The 24,591-nt window shown below is 36.9% G+C and overlaps 1 protein-coding gene across 1 annotated transcript; it reads left to right on the forward strand.

Annotated features, from left to right (window-relative positions):
* Positions 1-10,683: 10,683 nt before the first annotated feature.
* Positions 10,684-22,877, forward strand: LOC140159540 (scoloptoxin SSD14-like). The gene is given in 9 exon segments (XM_072183030.1): positions 10,684-11,164; positions 14,377-14,594; positions 15,775-15,958; positions 16,696-16,856; positions 17,527-17,696; positions 19,061-19,296; positions 20,913-21,153; positions 21,748-21,864; positions 22,604-22,877. Coding segments are annotated over 9 exon segments (1,617 nt in total). The 5' UTR covers positions 10,684-11,021; the 3' UTR covers positions 22,751-22,877.
* Positions 22,878-24,591: the final 1,714 nt, after the last annotated feature.

Genomic DNA, 24,591 nt, shown 5'->3' on the forward strand with positions numbered 1-24,591 from the left:
CTGGAAAATGCCATAAAAAGAGGATGATAGGATCACAAAATACTCCTTTAAGATACAAAATCCTGTCTCCATTGCACAATGTACTATTGTATGGGGGAACTTCATTCCATTATTTGTATTCATGTATTAGATATTATATTTGTATGTACTGTGCTTCCAAACTGCCTAAAATGTGATCAAAGTTTGCGGCACATCCCGGTTTGGTCCTTCATACTTTGTACCCTCTACTCCCTGGATTGAGGTATACCGGGGGAAGAGTAAAAAGTATACAAATATATACCCAGCAAACACAAAAACGTTTTAAAAACGTTTTTAATAAGTTATATTTTGGCTCTTGGTTAACATAAAAACGTTTCAATAACATTAAAATGTCGGGTTATATAAAGGTCATGAAAACGTTTTAAAACGTTTTGTATGAAAACACACTGCAACAATATTTTTAAAATGTTTTCAAAAATGTTATTGTAAACTATTTTTGCAAAAATTTTTTGCCAAATATTTTGTGAACACTTAAATAACATTATGTTAAAATATTTGCACCCAGCAAAAACAGAAATGTTCTTAAAATGTTTTTTTCAAAACGTTTTAATAACATTTAAATGTCGGGTTATATAAAGGTCTTGAAAACGTTTTTAAAACGTTATTGCAAATATTTTGGGCAAACATTTTTCGCAAAATATTTTTTCAACCCCAAAATAACATTCTATTTAGAATGTTTTGTATCAAGTTTTCAAAAATGTTTTTGGAATGTTATTAAAACGTTTTTATACCCTTTATATAACCCGACATTTAAACGTTTTCTGTAAAACATTTTTGTTTGCTGAGCAGTAGATTATCAAAAAATTATTTTGAATGTTATGAAAACGTTTTATACCCTTAATATACCCTTTATATAACCCGACATTTAAACGTTTTCTGACAACCTTTTATAACCCTTTGCGAATGATGTCGAAAACGTTTTGTGTTTGCTGGGTACTGCCATGAGAGGTTCTGGTTAAAACTATGGGCCCGAGGTGAGATCAATAATACTATTTTCCTGAGAGGCGCTTTTGAGAAAGTTGAGCTCATTGATCATATTTTGTGAAGATAATTATGTAAAGTATTTTTTTATGTTCTATATTATATACATGTATGATTTTGTAACCTGATTTTGCAGTAATATTATATTATTGATTTGATTGAAATACAGTACCATGTACTACAACTGAATACCCGGTAAATAGCATTTTTGTTTCTTCAGATAATGCGCCCCTCCCATTTTGCCTCATTTAAGGGTCTTTCGGTTAGATCCTAGACACCGGAAAAGGGGGTCTCTCAGTGAGAATGCCCAACAAAGGGGTCTTTCAATGAGACTGGGGAAATCTTACCAAAAAAGGGGGTCATTCAGTGAGACTGGGACAAATTTTGGGTCAAAATATTAAAGTTGATACATAATTTTCAAAATTTTTGAAAAATTTGAAGAAAAATAATGAAAAAATAAGGTCATTCAGTGAGAGATTATGAGAAATTCCCCCAAAACAAAATAGGGGTTCATTATGTGAGAGGGAGTTCAGTAAAACAAAAAAGGGGGTCATTGGGTGAAAGGGAGTTGAAAATGGGGGTCAGTATGGCCGCACATCCCTGTCACCCATTTTTAGTGAGTGTCTCCCCCCTCCGGGCTGTTATACAACCATTCAAATTAAATTTGCTTTGTTTTTTAATATTTCATTAATATGGCCCCTCATCCTCTCCCATGGGGTACGAAAAGTTGCATCATTTGTTGCCACATCGTGTATTATGAGCAAACTTGCCAAATATTAACGATATTACGTTTTATGCTTATGATCTGCAGCATGAAGATGACTTGTCAAGGTGGCATGCAGGATCACTCCAAGTGGGAAATTTTAGTAATGATAAAAAGTAGGCCTACATATTAAAATATATATTTTCATAAAGGAAATGATGGCACCGAATCCATCTAGCACAGCATATTTCTGCAAAACCGAGCAGTTTTCAAGGAAAAAAATCCAAATTTGATTTTCCATGCCATTTTTTCCGTCCACCATAACAACTTAATCTAAATTTCCAAATCGATGGAAATTGCATATTTATGTTCTAAAGACACAAAAGTAGATTTTTTCCTCTAATTTTTTTTAATTTTGTCTTCCTTTTAAAACTAAAGTATGGGTAAAAAAAGATCAAAATTAATTCAAAAAGTTGAGAAAACTGTTTCTAGTTTAGTGTCTTTAGAACATATTATGAAGTTTTCGTCGATTTGGAAATTTAGGGTAGGGCTAGCTAAGTCGCTATGGTGGTCGGAAAAAAATTGGCATGGAAAATCAGATTTGGCGCTTTTGTCAAAAACTGCTAATTTTTGCAGAAATCTGCCGCTGAAATCTTTCTGAAAATATATACTTTAACCTACTTTACGATACAACACAAACAATGTCTAAAATGTACCGCAGTGATCAGCTGCGTGCCTCCTTGGGGGCTATCATTTTCTTCGGGATGGGGGAGGGTTCCCAAATATCGGGGGCTCATATATTTTTGGAAAGCATACAATTTTTTTATGACCAAAATGTATGGAGTCACAAGATGACTACAGATAGTGTATTTATTTTATTCAAAAAGACTAATTTCAATACAATTTTAGCCTGTTTAAGGTGTATCGGTGGGGGGTCATACAATTTTGTTGCGAAATAGAGCCTAGGGGTCACAATTTGATTGACGCCTACTTTTTGTAAATTTGGGACCCCCTTCTGAAGAACATTATAGCCCCTTAATGCTCAGTATAAAGACTATAACAATTATATATACTAGTACTGCGCACAAAAAGTACCGTACAAAACGATATCTTAAAGACATACCTAACTTACCAGTATATTGCAAATAAAGAAAATATAACATACTTTTGTCTCTGCGTATTTTGATACATCATTCGACCCCGGGCATTCGACACGGTGCGACTTTATTCTCCTAAATTATACAGTTTCCAATGAAAAAAGAGAACTTTTTAAAAAGTTTTTTTTTATTGTTTAAGTCTAACAAACTAATTGAGTAGCTTACCATTGCAAGTGAAATCACATAAAGCTTCAGAATCATCTTAAAACAAGGCGACACATTTGCTGAGCTGTGTCGGGCCAACTTTAAACTCTACATTACACGTGATCATGGTGATATGCGACATTCGAGACCAACTGCACATTTCCTTCAGTATAAAAAGTTTGGACTCCAGAGCATCACACTTTAGAAGTATGTTAGGTCGTTAAAAACAATGTCAAATGTGGCCTCAAGAACCTGCTCAAGAAACGACACTGATTTTATTTACGAAATTTTGATTATAAGACATCAAAATGATTATTTTACCCATGCAGATTCTGGTGATTATGGACAAGGCTGCCACATCAAAATGCAATATATCCACTTAAAACTAATTCGGTCAAATTATTTGCCAAAAATTACAAAATATTATTAACAATTGTCATGAAAGTTTCCTGGTCATTTTAACTTAGCCAAACCGATGAGGTAAAATGAAAGAAACATCTGAGTAAGTCATACTTGCTCTGTTGTCATATATGTATGAAACGCAACCTTAGAGACAGTGAATCTTAGAGATAGCAAACCTTAGCGATAGCGGGCCTTATTTCAAATTAGAGATAACGAACCTTATAGGGATACCGGGATAGAAATAGCGGGCCTTATTTCAAATTAGTGATAGCGAACCTTAGATATAACGAACCTTCAATAATTTAGTGATAACGGGTCTTATTTAAAATTAGTGATAGCGAACTTTATTTAGAATTAGTGATATCGAACCTTAGAAATACCGAACCTTGTTCCAAATTAGAGATATCGAACTTTAGGTATAGTGGACCTATTTGTAATTAGTGATAGCGAACCTTAGAGATAGCGGTCCTTAGAAAGGTTCGATATCACTAATTTTAAATAAGGTTCGCTACTAATTTTAAATAAGGCCCGCTATCACTAATTTCAAATAAGGCCCGCTATCACTAATTTATTGAAGGTTCGCTATCATTAATTTTAATTAAGGTTCGCTATCACTAACTAATTAATTAAGGTTCGCTATCATTAATTTTGATTAAGGTTCGCTATCACTAATTTTAAATAAGGTTCGCTATCTCTAATTTTAAATATGGCCCACTATCTCTAATTTTAGATAAGACCTGATATCTCTAATTTTAAATAAGGCCCACTATCTCTAATTTTAGGTAAGACCCGATATCTCTCATTTTAAACGAGGTCCGCTATGTCTAAGTTTAGATAAGGCCCGATATCTCTAATTTTAAATGAGGTCCGCTATCTCCGCTATTTTAAAATTAGAGATCATTGATGATCATTGCGAACCTTATAGCGAATTAGAGATAACGGTCTTATTTTGAATTAAAGATAACGTACCTTATTTAAAATTAGAGATAGTGGGTCTTATTTTAATTGAGAGATAACGAGCCTTCTTTAAAATTAGAGGTAGGGAACCTAATTTGACATTAGAGATAGCGGGCCTTATCTAAAATTAGTGATAGCGAACCTTAGAGATAGCGGGCCTTATTTGAAATTAGAGATAGCGAACCTTAGAGATACCGGGCTTGTTAAAATTAGAGATAGTGGGCCTGATCTAAAATTACTGATAGCGAACCTTAGAGATAGCGAACCTTGTTTAAATTAGAGATAGCGGGTCTTATTTAAAATTAGTGATCATGGTGATAGCGAACCTTATTTGAAATTAGTGATAGCGAACCTTAGAAATAGCAAACCTTGTTCCGAATTAGTGATAAATGGTGCAATCAAAACAGAAATTCTGACAAAACTATATCATATAGGCTGTTATAGCCCTATAATGTGCTTTAGAAAGTTGGGAAATATCTTCCATTATGAAATAGGCCTAGGCCTAATGTTACTTTGAAAAGCAAAAACTTTCCCCCCCCCCCCCCAAAAAAAAAGAAAAAAGCTCGTGGGGCAAGTTGAAGCCTGTGAAAATCACAAATCTTACACTAGATGCCCAAATTTTACACCTAAGTTTAACACCAGGGTTTGAAAAAAAATATACAGTACCAAGCATTATACGTAGTTATTTTCTGACATTTACCGAAGACATTTAAATTATTGCTTTTCATTTTTGACCGAGAAAATTAATTATGAAGTGAAAAGGTGTAACTAAAAACTTTGTTAATTTCAACACCTAATTCGATCGTTTCCAGCGCCTAATTAAGTGAGTGACTGAGTGGGTCTTGCAAAACAATAGCCATCGACTGACTAGCGTTCTGAGTGTATAACAGTTATTATTAAATTACAAATGCTGGTCATTTGGAGCATACTGCCAGAGAGTAGTTATTCTTGAGAGGGCACTCACCTCATTTGCATGGCAAAATTACCCGTCTCCTCTGCAGCCAATTTGGTTTCGCTCCATCGAAATCAAGCTGGTCACGGAGGAGACTACTTTCCTTTGTGTTTGTTCATTTGTGTATGGAGAGCCCTTCTTGGAGTCCGTTTGGACTCAGGCTACGCTCTCAGCTAGAGTCCGACGCTGCATTGTACTAGAAACACCTTCTCTGTGAACTCGCTAGAGCAAGGAAAATAAAACTGGTTTCATTACTATCTGTTTTTGAGCTTTTTTGCAGGTCTGCGACCATGGTGTTACCACAACTGTCTTTGCGTCATTAACATGTGCTGGAGTCTAGCACAGGTCAACCAAAGTCCCGGATTTTAATAAGACAATAATGATTGACACACACACCAGGAAGTTTCTCATCCAAAAGAATGAGAAAATTTAAATTCTCACCATTTTGGCCGTTTCTCATCAAAATGTCCGTTTTCTCATCCAAAACTTCCTTTAGTGTATTAAGTTAGCTTAGGCCTATTGATCCTAAATTTGCTGGTAGGGTAAAACTCGTTTTAGGGGGTGTTTAAAAAGTTGGCCACACATGCGTATAGGCCTACATTATCATACTTGAGTGCCCCTCCCGGTGAAATTTGAGACTCATTTGGTCACCGTCCTAAGCGTCCTTGCCCACACGAGTCGCCCAGGAGTAGGCCCTACCCGGCATTATTAATTATTAGTGGTTAGCCTCCCTAAATACAGTCGCGTATCGTGTTGTCAATTATCGTTACTTGTGTCCATGGATATGACCCCATGTATAAGTAGGCATGGAGCTATTAAAGATGGAGAGGCAATCGATTATGTAACGCATTGTTCACTTGTGCCGATTTGAAATCTGACAAGCTATTCATCGAAAGGTACCTTTTGTTTGGGACAAAGGACTTCCGCCATTAAATCGGTAAGCTGACCCGACAGTGTATTAATGCTTTACCTAGCAGGCTACTGTCAATAAGTGATCAAACGAAAGTCGCGTGAAAGCGCTTATTGGAACGAAAAGTACCCTTTGTTGTCATACCACCCAAGAGTGTGATTGAGTAGCCGTAAGCACAAAAGGCACACATTAGCCGCTGATGCAGTTCGTTGTTACCCCACTGACTGTAGGTGCTTCATTTAAATAAATTGAATGCGCTTGCTGAATGATTACACATCAAGGCTGCCATGTCTGCATGTCTATTACTGTATAATGGTAATAGCTACGTATACATGTAACATATAATAAGTATACCGGTATAGGCCTATATAAAAGTTGTTTCACAAATTGACATTTTATTTTATTTTACGAAGGAGAATGTCATAAACAGTGGCGTACTGTAGGGGGGGGCAGCTCTTTTGGGAGAGGTCTTGGGAGGGAGGAAGAGGTGGAGGAGTGGACATGAAGAATGAGAGGGGGCTGGAGGAAGAGAGAAAGAGGGACAAAAAGTATGAGGGGATGGAGAAGGGAAGGGAGATAAGAAGAGGGAGTGATACTTTAGCAAGGAAAGAATAAGTACAGAGAAAGGAATGACAAATAAATGTAGGCCTTATTATAATTATTATAGAAACTAGACAAAGCCCCCCCCCCCCCACATAGGCCTAACACTAACAGCACTATAGGCAGCCATTCGATGATGTCAATGCCTTTATGCGTTACGTATTTAAAACGCACAGTCAGATGTATTTTACACCTGCCAAGCACAAGTCACCCAATTTCGAAAATTGGACGTTGAATGTACACTCTCATGAATATTGATAGGCAACATTTTCCAATATGTCAGCGCTCAAATCGGACACAATAGAACAATAGACCATTCAGTGCGCTGTAAGTAGGCCCCTAGTCTTCATAGAATTCACACAGTCTATGCCATGTCATTTACGGATACAAAGAGGATAATGTTGAGGGCGCCCACAAAATCTTACACCGTCTTACACAATGTTCCAAGGCAAAGTTCAGTTTAATATTTACTCATCGTAAAAATACAGACGTTTTATTATGTGATGATGTTGTCTGGATGGGTGGACAGTTGTCACACTGTGGAAAAACAACAACCGGGAATCCGCATTCATTTACAAATAGCATTAAATTAGTATCACATAGTGGCCTCCGTGCAGTGGAAAACCTTAATTCTTTCATCAAAAGAAATGAAAATGACCAAAAAACCGGATCCACCTGTACGCCTATAAAATGGGCACAGAAATTTGTCTCAAATATGAATGAATTTTAAGAAACATACGGGATATGATGAACCAATGACCTGACGCCATGATAGTAGGATCTATTAGTCGTTTTATATACAATGTATATACCGTGTTGTCATAATACCAATATTTGACATAATATATAACGAGTAATATTTAGTATTGTAAATATGCAGTTCATATGCACAAACGAACACTGATCTTTATGATATTCAGGTTGTTGTACATCTCATATAACATGTCATATAGGAGGTCATATGTGTTGACCTTCTCCTATTGTATTTGTTCATCTGTGTATGGAGAGGATTAGCGCCATTAAAACTCCATCAGTATTTGGGCGTAGTTCAGTGAACTCACCAGATTGCTATTCCAAGTACTTTGATAAATACAGATAATATGTATTATGGGTCGAGGCGATTGCATTGAAAAACTAATAAATTATTCATAACAGTTACGTAATCAATCGATAGTGCGGACACTTTTCATTTACAAACCACCAAAATTCGTAATCTTTTAGCGTTGGAAAAGAAACCACGTGAATAGAGTGTCATCCCCCTGATACTGCAGTTACTGTCCGTTTTCCTATACACAATACACAGTGCTCTCACCATTGAGCTGTGACCTCTACAAATCGTGCAGGCATTTGCCTAGTTAACGTCAATGTGTGAAAAATAACCGGCCAATATTAAAAGTACTCTCAAAAACTTCTAGCAAATATATTTCTCTAACATGACCTAAAATTACAGCTAGGTTAGATGTTCAGAAATATTCGTACGTTGGTAAAACAGTGAGTGAGGGCAAGGCATAGCTAGCCAAATCCCGTGTTAATTGAATGGAGATTTGACCGAAAATTTTGGTAAACGGACCGCTCACTTCTGAAGAATGCCACACGAAAACGGTACAAGCTACATTTAAAGTACTCTCTGTTCGATCATCATGATGAGTTTTTTAAATAGTATGCCGAAATTTGGTACTGTAGGTAATTGACAAAGTGTCGTACAGCGCTGATGAGTAAGTGACAGTGAACATGAAAATCAGGGCCCATAACCCAAGTTAGTAGCTAGTTAGTGGAGGCCGTCACGGGACTGATTATTGATTATTGAAGTGCCTTATTAATAGATAAGCACGATTTAGGGCAAGAAAAAAAACCGGGACACTTTTGGAGACATCATCATCATCATCATCATCATCATCATCATCATCATCATCATCGACATCATCATCATCATCACTTTCTACATTTTTTCTAAACAACATAGGGCCTACCGTTTTAATAAGATTTTTTCTTGAAATGCATGTAACTATAATTATTGTTTAGAGCGTGATGAAATAAAACATCACGATTTTCATCACAAAACAAATATAATGCATAAGAAATCGTTTGTTTTAGAGCGTGATGATGAAATAAAACATCACGGTTTTCATCACGAAACAAAGAAATACATAAGAAATCGTTTGTTTTAAAGCGTGATGAAATAAAACATCACGATTTTCATCACAAAACAAAGTAATAGGCCTACAAAAGAAATACATTTTTCGAGAGTGATTAAATAAAACATCACGATTTTCATCACGGAACAAAGTAATACATAAGACATCGTTTGCTTGATTGCAATCAACCGCGACAGTTCGTCTCACACACATAACAATGCACTGCGATCAAATAGGTTGATGACAACATTTGATTGAATGGACTGCACTGCGCCATGATTACGTGCACCGGTTCAAATCCTTTGTTTGGAGCCAATCAATAATTTCACGTACAGCCTCTATGCAAATTAGAGTTTGCACACGCTGCAGCTGGGGTAATCGACCGAAGCTGGTTGCCGTTAGTGATCGAATGCATGAGCTTATTTGCTTTATTGAATCGATTTACTGGATTAATTTCCTGTTAACTGGGTTTAATGCCACAAAGGTCGAATCGAGCTTGCCATGGACCATAAGTGCATCATGGAAGGCTTTTCAATAAACATTAGTTGAACGGTAATCTCATTTTTTATATAGCTTGTGGTGTTTTTTTTTTTGGGGGGCACCGCACAAGATTTGCGAAAACAGGTTTTTAGCTTTATGATGTAGGCCTCAAAAAAAAAAAATTCTGGGTCATAATACGTCCAAAATGAGGTCTCTAGTTTACAGCAGATCGTGTAAGTTGGTATTCGACGCATAGGAATCCATGATTGTACAATGATGTACCTTCCTAGAAATGGGTACAATTGCTTAGAGATTCCATAAGCAGAGATGCCAGTTTTCAGGTTTTAACCTGAATTCAGGTTTTTTGTGAGTTCAAATTCCCCGTCAAATTCCCGCGTTTTTAGTTATTTTCAGCCTGTTTTGAGGCTTTTTGGCCTGCATTCACGCGCTTTTCAGGTTTTTTGAGTGAAACTGACTGGCATCGCTGCATAAGTAAGGAAGGATCAAAGCTCACCATGTTACTTCATTTCATTTGTCTTGATCTGTTTAGACTTATCTGTTTAGATAAACTTTAAGTTAAGTTCGGAGGGCTTGAGGGCACTCATCACAACTGTCAAAATATACACAAATCGCACTAGACACGCTGAAATAGTGCGAGAGTAGGCTAATGTTTAGAAAGACCAATGATGTGTACATTATTATGAACATCAGTATAGACCGTGGTGTATAAAACTGAAAAGGAAGGCTATAAGGTAACGGGAATGTTTTATTTTGTGATTTAAGGTGGTACTACAACCCTTGATAAAATGTTGACTATTTTTGCATTTTTTCTCAAAAACTAATATTACACTGGTAAAAAAAGTTATGTATATTATAGGGGCATGGAATCCAGTTACTACACTGGAATTTCAGTGACTCAAGACAAGTAGTTATTGATTTATTGATCAAATATTGGGTTTCCCTCATTTTTTACTGTAACTCCACAACTCTTGTCTGTGCTGAAATAAAATTTCCAGTGCAGTAATTGTAGTCCTTGCCCCTATCTTACTTGTCACCAATGCACTATAAATTTTGAGAAAATTGCAAAAATAGGCACAAACTTGGCCAGGGGTGTACCACCTTAAATGGACTGTGACATTATACATGACACATGAGAAGCTAAACATCTAGTGATCACCCGGGGATCATAGGTGAACACTTGCTTCATTCGTTCAGGTAATCAAGCCAATGTATGTATCCCGCTTTGCGTCAAGTTTAGTTTACTTTTATCCTCAACCACGAAGTTACCGTCTCAAAACTTAAAGAATTCAGTGGATGTTTCATTACAAGTTGCATTGCATTCATCGAAGTTTTGGTAAGGATTAGAAGTTGATGGTCCCAAGTTCAACAAGTGTCACCACTACCACATGTTTGAGCTATGTTTGCATCGCAAGAAACGTTTTGCTAAAAAAAATCAGATCGTGGGTACTATAATCGTATACTTCTACAGTTTAGTCTATACCACATGTGATCAAACCCAAACTTTGAACTTTGCCTTACAAATTGAAACAACACTCTGAAGATGGCTGTCAATAATTCTTTGAAAGTTGCGATTGTTCTGTGTATGATACACCTTTGCAAACTTCAAGAACCTGATGACGTCGGTCCACGTTTCGAGCATGCTGCTGTAGCCACAGATGTTGGACGATGCTCGACTATGTCACGGTAAGCCAGAATTCGTTTAGATTATTTACTATATAGGCTTTATCATGTTGACGGCCAGTTAACAGGAAATTAATCCAGTAAATCGATTCAGTAAAGCAAATAAGCTCATGCATTCGATCACTAACGGCAACCAGCTTCGGTCGATTACCCCAGCTGCAGCGTGTGTAAACTCTAATTTGCATAGAGGCTGTACGTGAAATCATTGATTGGCTCCAAACAAAGGATTTGAACCGGTGCACGTAATCATGGCGCAGTGCAGTCCATTCAATCAAATGTTGTCATCAACCTATTTGATCGCAGTGCATTGTTATGTGTGTGAGACGAACTGTCGCGGTTGATTGCAATCAAACAAACGATGCATGTCTTATGTATTACTTTGTTCCGTGATGAAAATCGTGATGTTTTATTTAATCACTCTCGAAAAGTATTTCTTTTGTAGGCCTATTACTTTGTTTTGTGATGAAAATCGTGATGTTTTATTTCATCACGCTTTAAAACAAACGATTTCTCATGTATTACTTTGTTTCGTGATGACAATTTTGATGTTTTATTTCATCACTCACGAAAAATTGATTTCTTATGTATTACTTTGTTTCGGGATGAAAATCGTGATGTTTTATTTCATCATCACGCTCTAAAACAAACGATTTCTTATGCATTATATTTGTTTTGTGATGAAAATCGTGATGTTTTATTTCATCACGCTCTAAACAATAATTATAGAATTATAGAAAAAAATCTTATTAAAACGGTATATCCGTAGGCCCTATGGCCTATGTTGTTTAGAAAAAATGTAGAAAGTGATGATGATGATGATGTCGATGATGATGATGATGATGATGATGATGATGATGATGATGATGATGATTATGATGATGATGATGATGATGATGATGATGATGATGATGATTATGATGATGATGATGATGATGATGATGATGATGATGTCTCCAAAAGTGTCCCGGTTTGTTTTTCTTGCCCTAAATCGTGCGTATCTATTAATAAGGCACTTCAATAATCAATAATCAGTCCCGTGACGGCCTCCACTAACTAGCTACTAACTTGGGTTTATGGGCGCTGATATTTCATGTTCACTGTCACTTATTTATCAGAAAAGTGCGACCCTTTGTCAATCACCTACAGTACCCAATTTCGGCATACTATATAAGAAACTCATCATGATGATTGCCAGAGAATAGTTAAAATGTAGCTTGTACCGTTTTTTTGTGGCATCCTTCAGAAGTGAGCGGTCCGATACCAATATTTTCGGTCAAATCTCCATTCAATTAACACGGGGAGTTGGCTAGCTATGCCTTGCCCTCACTCATATTTTACAAAAGTGCGACTATTTCTGAACATCTAACCTAGCTGTAATTTTAGGTCATGTTAGAGAAATATATTTGCTAGAAGTTTGGAGAATAGCTAACATATTGGCTGGTTATTTTTCACACAGTGATGTTAACTAGGCAAGTGCCCATTCTTCCAACGTACATCATTTGTAGAGGTCACGCGTCAATGGTGAGAGCACTGTGTATTGTGTATAGGAAAACGGACAGTAACTGCAGTATGATGGGTCAGATTTATGGCCGGGTTTTAAGAGAGCATGGTGCAGAAAGGTGCCGGGTTCAATCTCCGGCGGTGGCATATCGGGTTCAATCCCCGGCAGTTGCGATTTGCTGGCTTTTGACTTTAAAGTAAAAGCTGCATCTACACATTAAATGCAGCCTTTTCCCTTTATTGGGTAATGAACCATAAGAGTGCTCCGTCCATTGAACCTAATTTTCAATTTTGCACATAGAGCCATGCCAGTATGACCCACACACGTATCTCGCAGTCAGTTTCAAAAAGGGTATGGTATAACAACCCTTCACCGCTGACTCGGCGGTCCCACCAGGGCCCAAGCGTGTCTCCACACAGAGCGACCGTTTAAACAAACAAACAAACATAGAGCGGTGTTCGCACTACTAGGATTAGGATTATAAGACTCGGTGATTCAACATGATCAAATCATTCAAACCATAGACCATTCCTATGCTTAGCACTATGCTGCTGTTTGATGGAATGACAATCGGTTACTGCACACCGTTCTTGCCCTCGCTGTCGTTCATGATACCCTTCTTTGCTTTCGAAAAAATACGAAATATAGATGTTCATCTTATAAATGGTAGTAAAGTGCCAATGAAACAAGTATCGCAGCAGAAAGAAATGAGCTCTGAAATGAAAGTATATAATGAGATTATTTTTAGATCTGTTAAGTTAAATGCTTTTGACACCATCAATGTTTTTTGTCGTAAAATCTAGAGCATTACGGTTCAAAGGTAGGGTATTGTCTTCGAATGATTCAAGTTATTCAGAAAATAGGAAATAGTTTGTACTAGTACGGTATGGCATGTAAAACTACGTAATTTTTAAGAAAAGGTGAACAATGATGGCGCTATTTATCTTAAACCGTGTTTTCATCATTACAAGGGGTAGACACTGGTATAATGGCTTTAAAACATCAATAGCTATAGCAACGAAATTTTCAAAAAACTTTTTATCACGAAATGTTAGGATTAACTTATGTTATTTGGCTAAATTAAATTAAAAATATATATAAAGTAGCGCACTCTATTTGCACATAAATATACAAATTTATAGAATAAAAAATACCACAAAAAAGCAGAAAAAGATGAATAAGTTGAAAAGGAAACGAAAATCTAGGGTAAAAAGAGCTAAAATATATGTACATTAATGTACATATTAGTGTGATAGTTGTTGGTATTTTCCAGGTCTATTATTGAACATGATATAATGTTTTGTTAGAAAATTTAATAAATGATCACATCAAATAACCGTGAGTCATAAATTGTTATTTAGATTATAAAAGTATTTGCTGTGGTGTACATCAAGGCTTAATCTTAGGTCATTTGTAGTGTACCTCAAGGCTAAATCTTAGTAACACAGTAAAGGGTATAGGGTGCATGAGCTGGATACCTTGGTTTACCTTGTTGATTTCTTGGTCCAGCCAAACTGGTCACATGTGGAAATAATGAGATTAACCCAGAGCAGCCATTGTCATAGAAGGCTATTATTATGCAATACTATCCTTATTTGGCACTCTTGTTAAGGGGTTGCGCCAATAAGGTACCGGGGTAGCGTTCTCCAAAAAGTTTTTCGATAAATTACTAGTAATACCAGTTTGTATGTTCTGATTTGCATGTTGCTTACAGAGATATATTACTCCAAGGTGGTTCAGCCGTCGATGCTGCTATAACAGCAGCACTTTGTGTCGGAGTAGTGAACCCGCAAAGTTCTGGCATAGGCGGTGGATTCAACATGGTGGTGTATAACAATCAAACGAAGAGGGCGGTTTCTCTAGTGGCTGCAGAAACAGCGCCATCTGTGTCTTCTCCTGATATGTACGCTGACAGGAAGTCATCCATATACGGTATTTTCAAGCATTACAAAAAATCTGTTGGGTCTATGTGCCAGTAGCTATTATACAGAAATTGTTTACAAAGAGCTAGTTTAAATGTTGGTTCTTGGGAAGAATGCATCGGGCAATGCATTAGGCCTACCCTTGAGCGGTACTGATAACAATGTATTATCAGCTGTATAAGTCAATGTTTATGTACCACATCGCATTATGCACTTTTAAACATTTCTACCAACACATTAAGAGTATCAGATTTTTGTAATGGATACTATGATATGATAGCGCCATTAAATACAATAACGTATTAGCATTTCTGTCTAAGGAAATTTAAACTACACCAAGCCAAAAAAACCACACAAAAAATATTCACAAGGTCATATCATAAAATCCTGTCCATGAACCAAAATCACACACAGGATTACTTCAATACCCTACTCTAAACAAATGTCAGTAACCAAGCAGTTGTCCAACTGACACAACAGCAAAATGCACTGACATGGAATAGCTTCCCAGCCCACATTCACAGGCGAATAATTGGCACCCAGCAAAAAAAGTCTGTGAGAATTCGTACAAGATCATTACACAGGTGATAATTTCCAAAGAGTAAATGGAATAGTGTGGAACAGGGCTGCTTCTGCTTTTCAAACACTGTTTTCAACAGGTCTTGTTTACACTATTCCACTTACTCACAGATTTCTTGTGTTGGGTGCCAATAATTGGGTTGTGAATGTTCTCCAGGAAGCTGTTCCATGTCACTGCATTTTGATGTTGTGTCAGTTGGACAACTGCTTGGTTACTGACATGTGTTTAGAGTGGAGTATTGAGGCAATCCTGTGTGTAATTTTGGTTCATTTTGATGGACAGGATTTTAATATATGACCTTGTGAAAAGTTTCTTTTTTAGGCTTAGTGTATAGGCCTACCTGAACCTAATCTAACGCGGTTCGAAACTTGTTGGGGACTAGTTCGACGCTGAACACGAGTAATGAGCTGACTTGTCAACATATTTTCAGTGGTAAATTTTACAATTGTGAAGGATCCAGTTTCTTTAGTTTCAATTCCAGATTGACACTAATTTCAGTTAATCATGTTAATAATATAACAATCCCTCACAAACCTGAAGATGTATGAGTTTTTTGGAGGGGTGTGTGTGTTTCAATTCACTTATATAATTTACTTTGCATTACATACAGGGGCTAAAACTATTGCCGTTCCTGGAGAGGTTCTCGGACTCTGGGAAGCACATAAACTCTTCGGTAAACTACCATGGGCTGATCTATTCATGCCTGTCATTCATATGGCTGAAACTGGATTCCAGGTTTCATCTCATTTACCTTATGTTGTTAACCTGCTGAAAGATGATTATGAGATCATAAGGTGAGATCATTTATTTTGGCGATGCTCATGATACATCCTTTTATAAGGCAATCATTTTTGTGGAGTATCCCATTAGCGTATACCTTAGGACCTAAAAAAAGTCAGGGTTGTTTGGTCTATAATTGGTTTTTTTTATTATTATTATTATATTTATCAAAAAATGCAAGTTCGTCACAAAATATACGATGGTAAACAATGATTTAGAGATGAAATCAAAACTCGCCCGCCATTTGACCGGCGGTTGAACTGCGTTCCATTGTTTAGAGTAATAGAAACCGGCTCCAACCGGACGGAACCGCCGGAACTGATGGTCGACCGCCGGTCAAGGTTTGATTTCATCACTTATCAGGTGTGTCAGGCTCATTTTGTAATGTACCAGAGTTGAGCGGTCAATAGGTTAAAAAATATACCATAAATAGGCTTCTATATATGAAAGTCAAAATATGAAGAAAAACACCCGACCCTATTTTTTTCAGTTTTTACTGTCGGTCGAAAAGGGCAATACAATTTTTTAGACTTATCAAGAAACCAAATGCTTCTTTTTTAATTCAGAGGTTACAATCCTACAAATACCGTATCGTTTGTAAAAAATATATGAACAATACAGTTATCATCTTTGACACACTACTCTATGAAGTTCTGAATCAGTTTAAAACCACGGATAATAATACAAAAGGAGGTTATTAAACCATGTTAACACCGCGCCGATATCAATAAGAAGATTTTCTACTTTACAGAAATATGTACAGTCGAGAAGATGGAGAAATTATAGAAACGGGTGATACAATAATAGCACCTGTACTTGCCAAAACACTCCGGAAAATTGCACTGTACGGACCTCAGGTATTCTACACAGGCAGTGTGGCACATCATATGCTGCAAGACATAAAGGAAGCTGGTGGGTATTTATATCGATAAGATGATTCGTTTAGCAAAGATATCGTGAAATTTGAATGTCGTTCTGGTGCACCAGAACGAAATTACAACGCATTGTCTATGGATCAGTGTATAATACACATAATCATGCATAACTCGCGAACGCAAAATCGGAATCAACTGAAATTTTGGGAATAGGTTTTTTTGGTTGATATCTAATGAAAAATGACATAAAAAGAGGATACTAGAATCACGAAATACTCCTTTAAGATACCTAAAATAGAATTAAACTAAAAAGGTATCGTTATTAGCATTTAATTTTAGGTGTATCATTCGTGTAAGAGAATACCAAACAAATCCCAAGTCTAATCCTAACCCTAATCCTACCCTAACCCTAACCCTAACTCTAATCCTATTAGTATTTCGTGCTCTCTTACACTAAGGATAAACCTAATTTGAAATGTAAAGTTAGAAGTATATCTGCAGACACTTGGCATATGGAGAACCGAGCTAAAATTTCATATGGAGGCAAATTGCAAAGTCGTCATATTTAAGGTGCTTTTCGAAAGACATTGCTAAGAACATAGCTTACAAATCTTTGCGCACATATTTAAAAGCTAGAGGTTAGTGAGATAGTGATTTGCTTAATCAAATTTGACAGTTAAAACAATAATGTGCTTCTTGTTGAATAGGTGGTATTATTACACCAGTAGATTTCGCTACTTTCAAGGTACTTTGGCGACAGGTTGCTTCTACCACCTTCAAAAATAAATTTAATATGTTTTCAGCACCGTTGACAGCAAGTGGTCCGACACTCCAATACATATTGAATATTCTTGATGGTAAGCGCATGAATGAAATAGTAAAATAATAAAATATTACCGTACTGACATTCACAGCCCAATAATTGGCACCCAACACAAGAAATCTGTGAGTAAGTGGAACAGTGCGTAACAAGGCCTGTTTCTTGAAGAAAGTGCGTGGAAAGCAGAAGCAGCCCCGTTCCACATTATTCCAACTTACTCTTTGGAAATTGTCACCTGCGTATGGATCTTGTACATATTCTCACAGATTTCCTTTGTTGGGTGCCAATTATTCGCCTGTGAATGTGATCCGGAAAGCAGTTCCGTGTCAATGCATTTTGCTGTTATGTCAGTTGGACAACTGCTTGGTTACTGACATTTGTTTTGTATAAAGTAGAGTATTGAGGTAATCTTGTGTGTAATTTTGGTTAATTTTGATGGACAGGATTTTAAGATATGACCTTATTATTACAAATTATAACCCCCCCCCCCCCCCCGATGTATATCCATCCCTTATTTACAAGAAGAATGTGTGTCACCTTCCAGAGTTCAATATCACCAATGAAGATTTTAGCAGTGATGACCAGAAGCTTCTCTTGTATCATCGATTTTGGAAGCAGGAAAATTTGCATTTGCTCTAAGGAGTCACCTTGGTGAGGATCCGAAGTCAAATACCGTTGGTAAAGTAAGAACACAATTATTATCATAATATTCTGCGCTATACTCTGAAGCTTAAGCTAACTGTTGCAGAAACTATTACCATGCATGGGTATGCTACCGGTAGACCTATGGTAAAAACGGACGCAAAAGGGACGAAAGTGGAGGCCCTAGGAGCGGAAGACCCAAACCCGGGACCCAAACACCCATTTCTGAAGTCGGCTAAAAGGACACACTCAAAGATCCGTCAAACATTAAACTACATTTCAGTCAGTTTTAAGCTTTTCCACAGTTTTAGAATAATGTAGTAACTAAACCCCTACAGTGGATAAGCTACGACTCGACACTGCGTTTTCATCTCAAGAGAGGCCAATCTTATCCTTCATGCCTAGGGCATAAGGAATTCAGTGTAAATCCAAAAAGACACGCAATCTCAAAGAATGCCGTAATGTTTTGTATTTTGTTGATAAAAAAACACTTTAAAAGTTTAAAGTTTTGGGATATTTTGTCAAAATATCAAGAGCTATCTCAAGAATGAATAAACCAATACTAAACTTGTTTGCACGCATTTTAATGCATTTTTCATGCTGATACTAAATATGGTCATGAGAATGCGCAACTCTGATATTGTTAAATTTTTAAAGAAAATTTGAAACTTGTCTGCAAACTTTAATAGATTTTTTTTGGTCCTCGACAGATCTCAGAAAGTCAATTGCACTTGGATCTAAATCCAAACCCGTCATAAATAAAATGCATTTTGTTCCAGATACTCTCTGCTCTAGCATCGAAACAATTTGCACAACTAACGGCGTCTTTGATTAACGATACATACGTAGCACATCCTACAAGATACGGTTATGATATCTTGGAAAACATCCCGAGTGAAGGACAACATGGTATTGAGGATGAAAATGAAAACATGATTACTGGAGACACGGCACATGTGAGCGTGATGGCTGAAAATGGTGATGCTGTGTCTTTAACTACGTCAGTTGGATACTAGTAAGTGTATTATGCATATCCCGTGTTGATCCTCCATGTATATGGAGCTCGTAGTCCGTTTCGAAAAAAGTAGGGTGTCAATCTTTTGACTGTGCACAGATGGCGTTATCACTCTACTAATGTGCTCAATATTAGCACGTTAAGACTGTTGTACGGTGCTTAATATTAGCACTTTAGTAGAGAAACTGGGTTGGACTGTCCCAAATCCACACCCACTGTTGTTTGCATGCCTACTATGTGCATAAGTTGTAACTTGCCGTCCGGTGGATTTAGGAGTACTGATTCTGATATCCGTATAAAACAGTAGTTCTGCGATCTTGATGAAATTACAAAACAGCGTATATTTTATGTATATGGATGTGTCTTCCAAATGAATGACTGTGTGACGGGGTCGTCCGCCTCTCTGTCATTATGACTTTCTGTCTGAATGGTGTGATGTGCACTCTCATGCAATACGGTGAATCCCACAATTTACAAGAGAGTAAAAATCCCGTATATTGTGTACAATAACATGATCAGTCATATCTATATTTATGGATTGGGAATCCCCACATACCATAATGTGTTTCAATGTAAAATGGTAATTTATATTATCCGAGGTAGGGAATTTCTAGATCATTTATTACTATGGTTAAATGTAAACATGATTTTGGGGCATACGTATGGAAGAATTACGGCTACGTGCCTTCAAATAAAGGACCTTGCGAACCAGTCATTTGTTTTGTGTAGTCAATGTGCTACTATCCAGTAAGAACGAAGCAGATTTGAAGTTCAAAGTGCCAAAGTGCGCATTTTTCCCAAAAATAGATAATCGCCTGTCGACTCACTGAAATCTGGTTTGGTTTATGAACCAACACGTCTGTCAATGTAAGTGGAACAACACAAGGATTAACACTGTTCCCAGTGAAGAAAGCGAGCGAGTGATGAAAGCAGCACCGTTTTGGAAATTATGGAAATTGTCATCTGTGCAAAGATTTTGTACGCATAGGATATATTTTCAACTTCTACAGTGGACTAAACTGTACATGTTTGAAACAGGATATACATCTGTCATCAAGAACATTAACTGGAACAGAACTTTTATCAAGAACAAGATGCTGGTAATATTAATTTGTTAAGATCTGTGATTTATATGATTTATTATATACACGCCTTGTCCAAGCATACTGTACTGTATAAACAGTTTTTGTCAATTTATAAAAGAGACCGTGTTATTTGTTGTGCATTCTGAAGTGATCTTGGTAGAAGCTGTTTTTGGCCTTGTGTCGTTGCGATTGCGACCCTTAACAATATGCGACCTACTATAACGAAATCAGTATGAAGTCATAAGTTGCCAGTTTTGAGACATCCTGGCCGATTGAGTTGATGTTCTTTGTTTGCCGCGCACCTGTATAAACCAGTAGCATGGCCTTTGTGAATGGCCCATTGTGCCTCCATTCACAAAGGACATACAGACATACTTCTGGATTGAACATATGTGTGTGAAACAAAGAACACCAACGCAGTAGCAAGGACGTTTCGAAACTACAAACTTGCAACTTTACGCTCATTTCGTGGTGGCAGGTCACATATACACTTTTAGAATCCACGTACATTTTCTTTCATTCACTTTTCAGATTCGGCAGCAAATTCTATTCAAAGAGGACAGGTGTGTTTCTTAATAATCACATGGCCAACTTTTATTTTCCTGCTCGGGAAGCTTCACCTATTTGGAAATGGCCTACAGCAAACAGCATCGCTCCAAATCGGCGTTATTTGACCACCGTTTGTCCATCTGTTATCACCGATGAAAATGGAAACGTCAAAATGGTAGTCGGCGCATCGGGAGGATCAAGAATTATTGCTACAAATGCTTGGGTATATGTTGTTATATATTTCTCTAATATTTATGCGATCTGATTGTGATGAATCACCAGCTGCAGCGAATCCTCTGGATAATGCGCTATATAAATTCAAAATTTATTTAAATTTATTTTGTTATACAGAAGCATTTTATTATCTGGGCCGCGTCGGGTAACTATATTATAATCTCCATCAGTAAAAGGATAATAATCAGTTACTAGAACGCTCAGTTAAGTAAAGGAATCACTATCCAGTCACTAGAATAATTATGATCGATACAAAACTTGAAACAATTTGACGAAAAGGAGCTTTTGGAGGTTTGAGAGTTAGCGGAGCGGGGTGCAGGAACGTTAATTTGTCCAATTTTAGTAATAGCATCAATTATAAGCTATATAGCAATTGAGCTCCCCAAAACGTTATTTTATCTTACCAAGTGCATTCACCATGAAGTTTTTGGATTGATCGAAGTTGGTTTAAAAATCCTAAGTTATACAATGTTGTTAGTTATAATACGCTTCATTAAGGCCATGCACTAAGTTAGCCGCCTTATATAATTAATACCAGTCATATAATGTTAAATGTTTTTTGTTGTATTCACTAAATATCTAGGTAATTCTTCGCACTCTTTGGATGGGAATAACTTTGAAAGAAGCAGTCGACGAACGACGTATTTACAATTACCTGCCTACCAGTAATTCAGCTTACTTCGAAGCAGGATTCCCTGAAGTATGTTCCATTTTACAATGAAAAGAATTGTTTTATCAAAGCCGTTCACGTCGTATCTGCTGAAACTAACGAACACTGAAGCGTTTGAGCATTTTCAAACTAAATTTACACTCGATCGCCTTTGCAGACAAGCGTGTCGTACGTTCTGCACAAACTGCGTATCGGTTTTAGCATATTTAGTAGGACTTTAAGCACGGATTTTTAATTCTCACTGCACGGATTTGTAATCTCACTGCACAAACGTGCCAAGAAGTTAAAATAGCCCCTGTATCAGACCGGTGTCATTTTTAATTTTTCAGCTTTCAAGTTTTATAGTTGTGGCGGATTCTAAAAAAAACGTAGGTGAGGTTGAAGCCAGAAGCGATCGCACCCTGCATTTTGTATCTAGAATTCACATGAACAATTTTTTTCATGAGCTTTCACCTAGGGATTAATTAATGATACTTTAGATTAATGTGTACTGTGTACTTTTTTCCATTGACAGCCTTTGTATTTTTCTAAACATTAATATGTAGTGTTGAGGGTAAAATCCTGCAATCAATTATATTTGTATAATTGGGCGACTCCATTTGAAATGTATACACCCCTGTGAACTCCTGTGGAAGACATGACCTATCTCTCTGACATAGCCCATTTGATAAAAAATTCATTGTTTTATCCTCCTTCCACCAGATATTAAGCTCTCTTATATATTAAAAAATCGTTTACATGATATTATTTCCTCTTCTTATGCATACAGGAACTGGTTAATCAATTGAGTCAAATGGGTCATCTTCCTAAACTGAGTAAATCATTTGCTGTGTCCGAATCCATACTAAGAAGTCATGACGGCCTATTGGAAGTTTACGCTGATCCACGAAAAGGAGGCGATGTAGATGGATATTGAATCGTAATTGAAAAAGAACACTTTAGACGTCAAGAAACTTTCTGATCACTGAATGGACACTCATGGACCTCTTCCCAATATAAACCACTATTTTCCTAGTATTATAAGTTAAAAATATACACAAAGACTACAGGGTCAGTCCATGTCGAAACAGATTGAGTGTACACCCACCCTCTTGGATTTTGCTCTCCTTTGGCTCAGGGTACCTTTCATGGATCCCTAGGTGAGGTCACAAGAAAAAATTCAAATTCCATTTCGTTTGCGAATGGCGGGCAATCAAAGTTTGGCGACCTCGACCAAAATTGTGAATTTAAGGGGTCCACATGACAAAGTGCTCTCTTTGAGGGGCACTTTCTTCTTAATTTAATCAGTTGTGATCCTCTTTTTGAATGTGGTCACTCACTGGCTGTGTCTGAAATACCTGATGCCAAAAAAGATAGATTTCGGAATTTCGTTGGGATGTCAGAGGGGGTCAAAATCAGCACTTCGTACTGTTCAATCAAATTATCTTGATTTTGAAGGACCCATGATAATGTCACAGTGCACTTATAGGTCCTAATTATGTTCAGAATGGATTAACCATATGCCAATGTCTATGAGCAATTAAAAAAAAAGAGAAATTTCTAGACCCCTACAGAATTTTAGGCCACCCCTAAAAGTGGTTCAGCCACAAATGGCACTTAAAGTCGGCAAATTTTGACCCCTAATAACTTTAGGTGTACACCAGATATGAATTTCTAGTCTTTTGCATCTGAAAGAATGTAGTTTAATGTTACTAGGAACATAAGATTTGTTTTGTATTTTTGTGTTTTAGTATTAAGTTGACGCTTTCAAAAATAGTCATTTTTGCCTAACATACCATGCATACAGGATACGGTACAAAATGCCAATTTTGTATGATATTTTTTTATATTTTTGATCACTTTATAGCCATTTGTATTATTTATCCTGATATTTCAAGTTGCTCTTGAGTCAAGTAATAAGAAAAACTACTTTCTAATCCTCTGTATGGATTTTTAAGGGGTCAAAAATGCACTTCCTGGCAACGATGCACATGCAAAGTACAGGTTATGGGGGTCAAATTTTCAGAATGCTCCCAATTATGTCAAGTAATATATCAAATTACTCGTATGGTCATGAGGATTCCAAAATGTATAGTTTGTTATGTGTCAGACCTTTCAGGAGGGCGCTATAACGAAAAATGTTCATAGGTCAACGACCTTTTTGAAAGTATCAAAACACAAAAAATACAAAACAAATCTTATGTTCCTAGTAACATAAGACTACATTCTTTCAGATGCAAAAGACTAGAAATTCATATCTGGTGTACACCTAAAGTTATTAGGTGTCAAAATTTGCCGATTTTAAGCGCCATTTGTGGCTGAACCACTTTAGGGGGGCCTAAAATTCTGTAGGGGGTCTAGAAATTTCTCTTTTTGAATTGCTCATAGACATTGGCACATGGTTAATCCATTCTGAACATAATTAGGACCTATAAGTGCACTGTGGCATTATCATGGGTCCTTCAAAATCAAAGATAATTTGATTGAACAGTATGAAGTGCAGATTTTGGCCCCTCTGAAATCCCAACGAAATTCCGAAATCAATCTTTTTTGGCATTAGGCATTTCAGACACAGCCAGTGAGTGACCACATTCAAAAGAGGGTCACAACTGATTTAATTAAGAAGAAAATGCCTCTCAAAGAGAGCGCTTTGTCATTTGGACACCTTAAATTCCCAATTTTGGTCAAGGTCGCCAAACTTTGATGGCCCGCCATTCGGAAACGAAATTGAATTTGAATTTTTTCTTGTGACCTCACCTAGGGGTCCATGAAAGGTAC

The sequence above is a fragment of the Amphiura filiformis genome, chromosome 8 (genome assembly GCF_039555335.1).
Source record: "Amphiura filiformis chromosome 8, Afil_fr2py, whole genome shotgun sequence".
NCBI lineage: Eukaryota > Metazoa > Echinodermata > Ophiuroidea > Amphilepidida > Amphiuridae > Amphiura > Amphiura filiformis.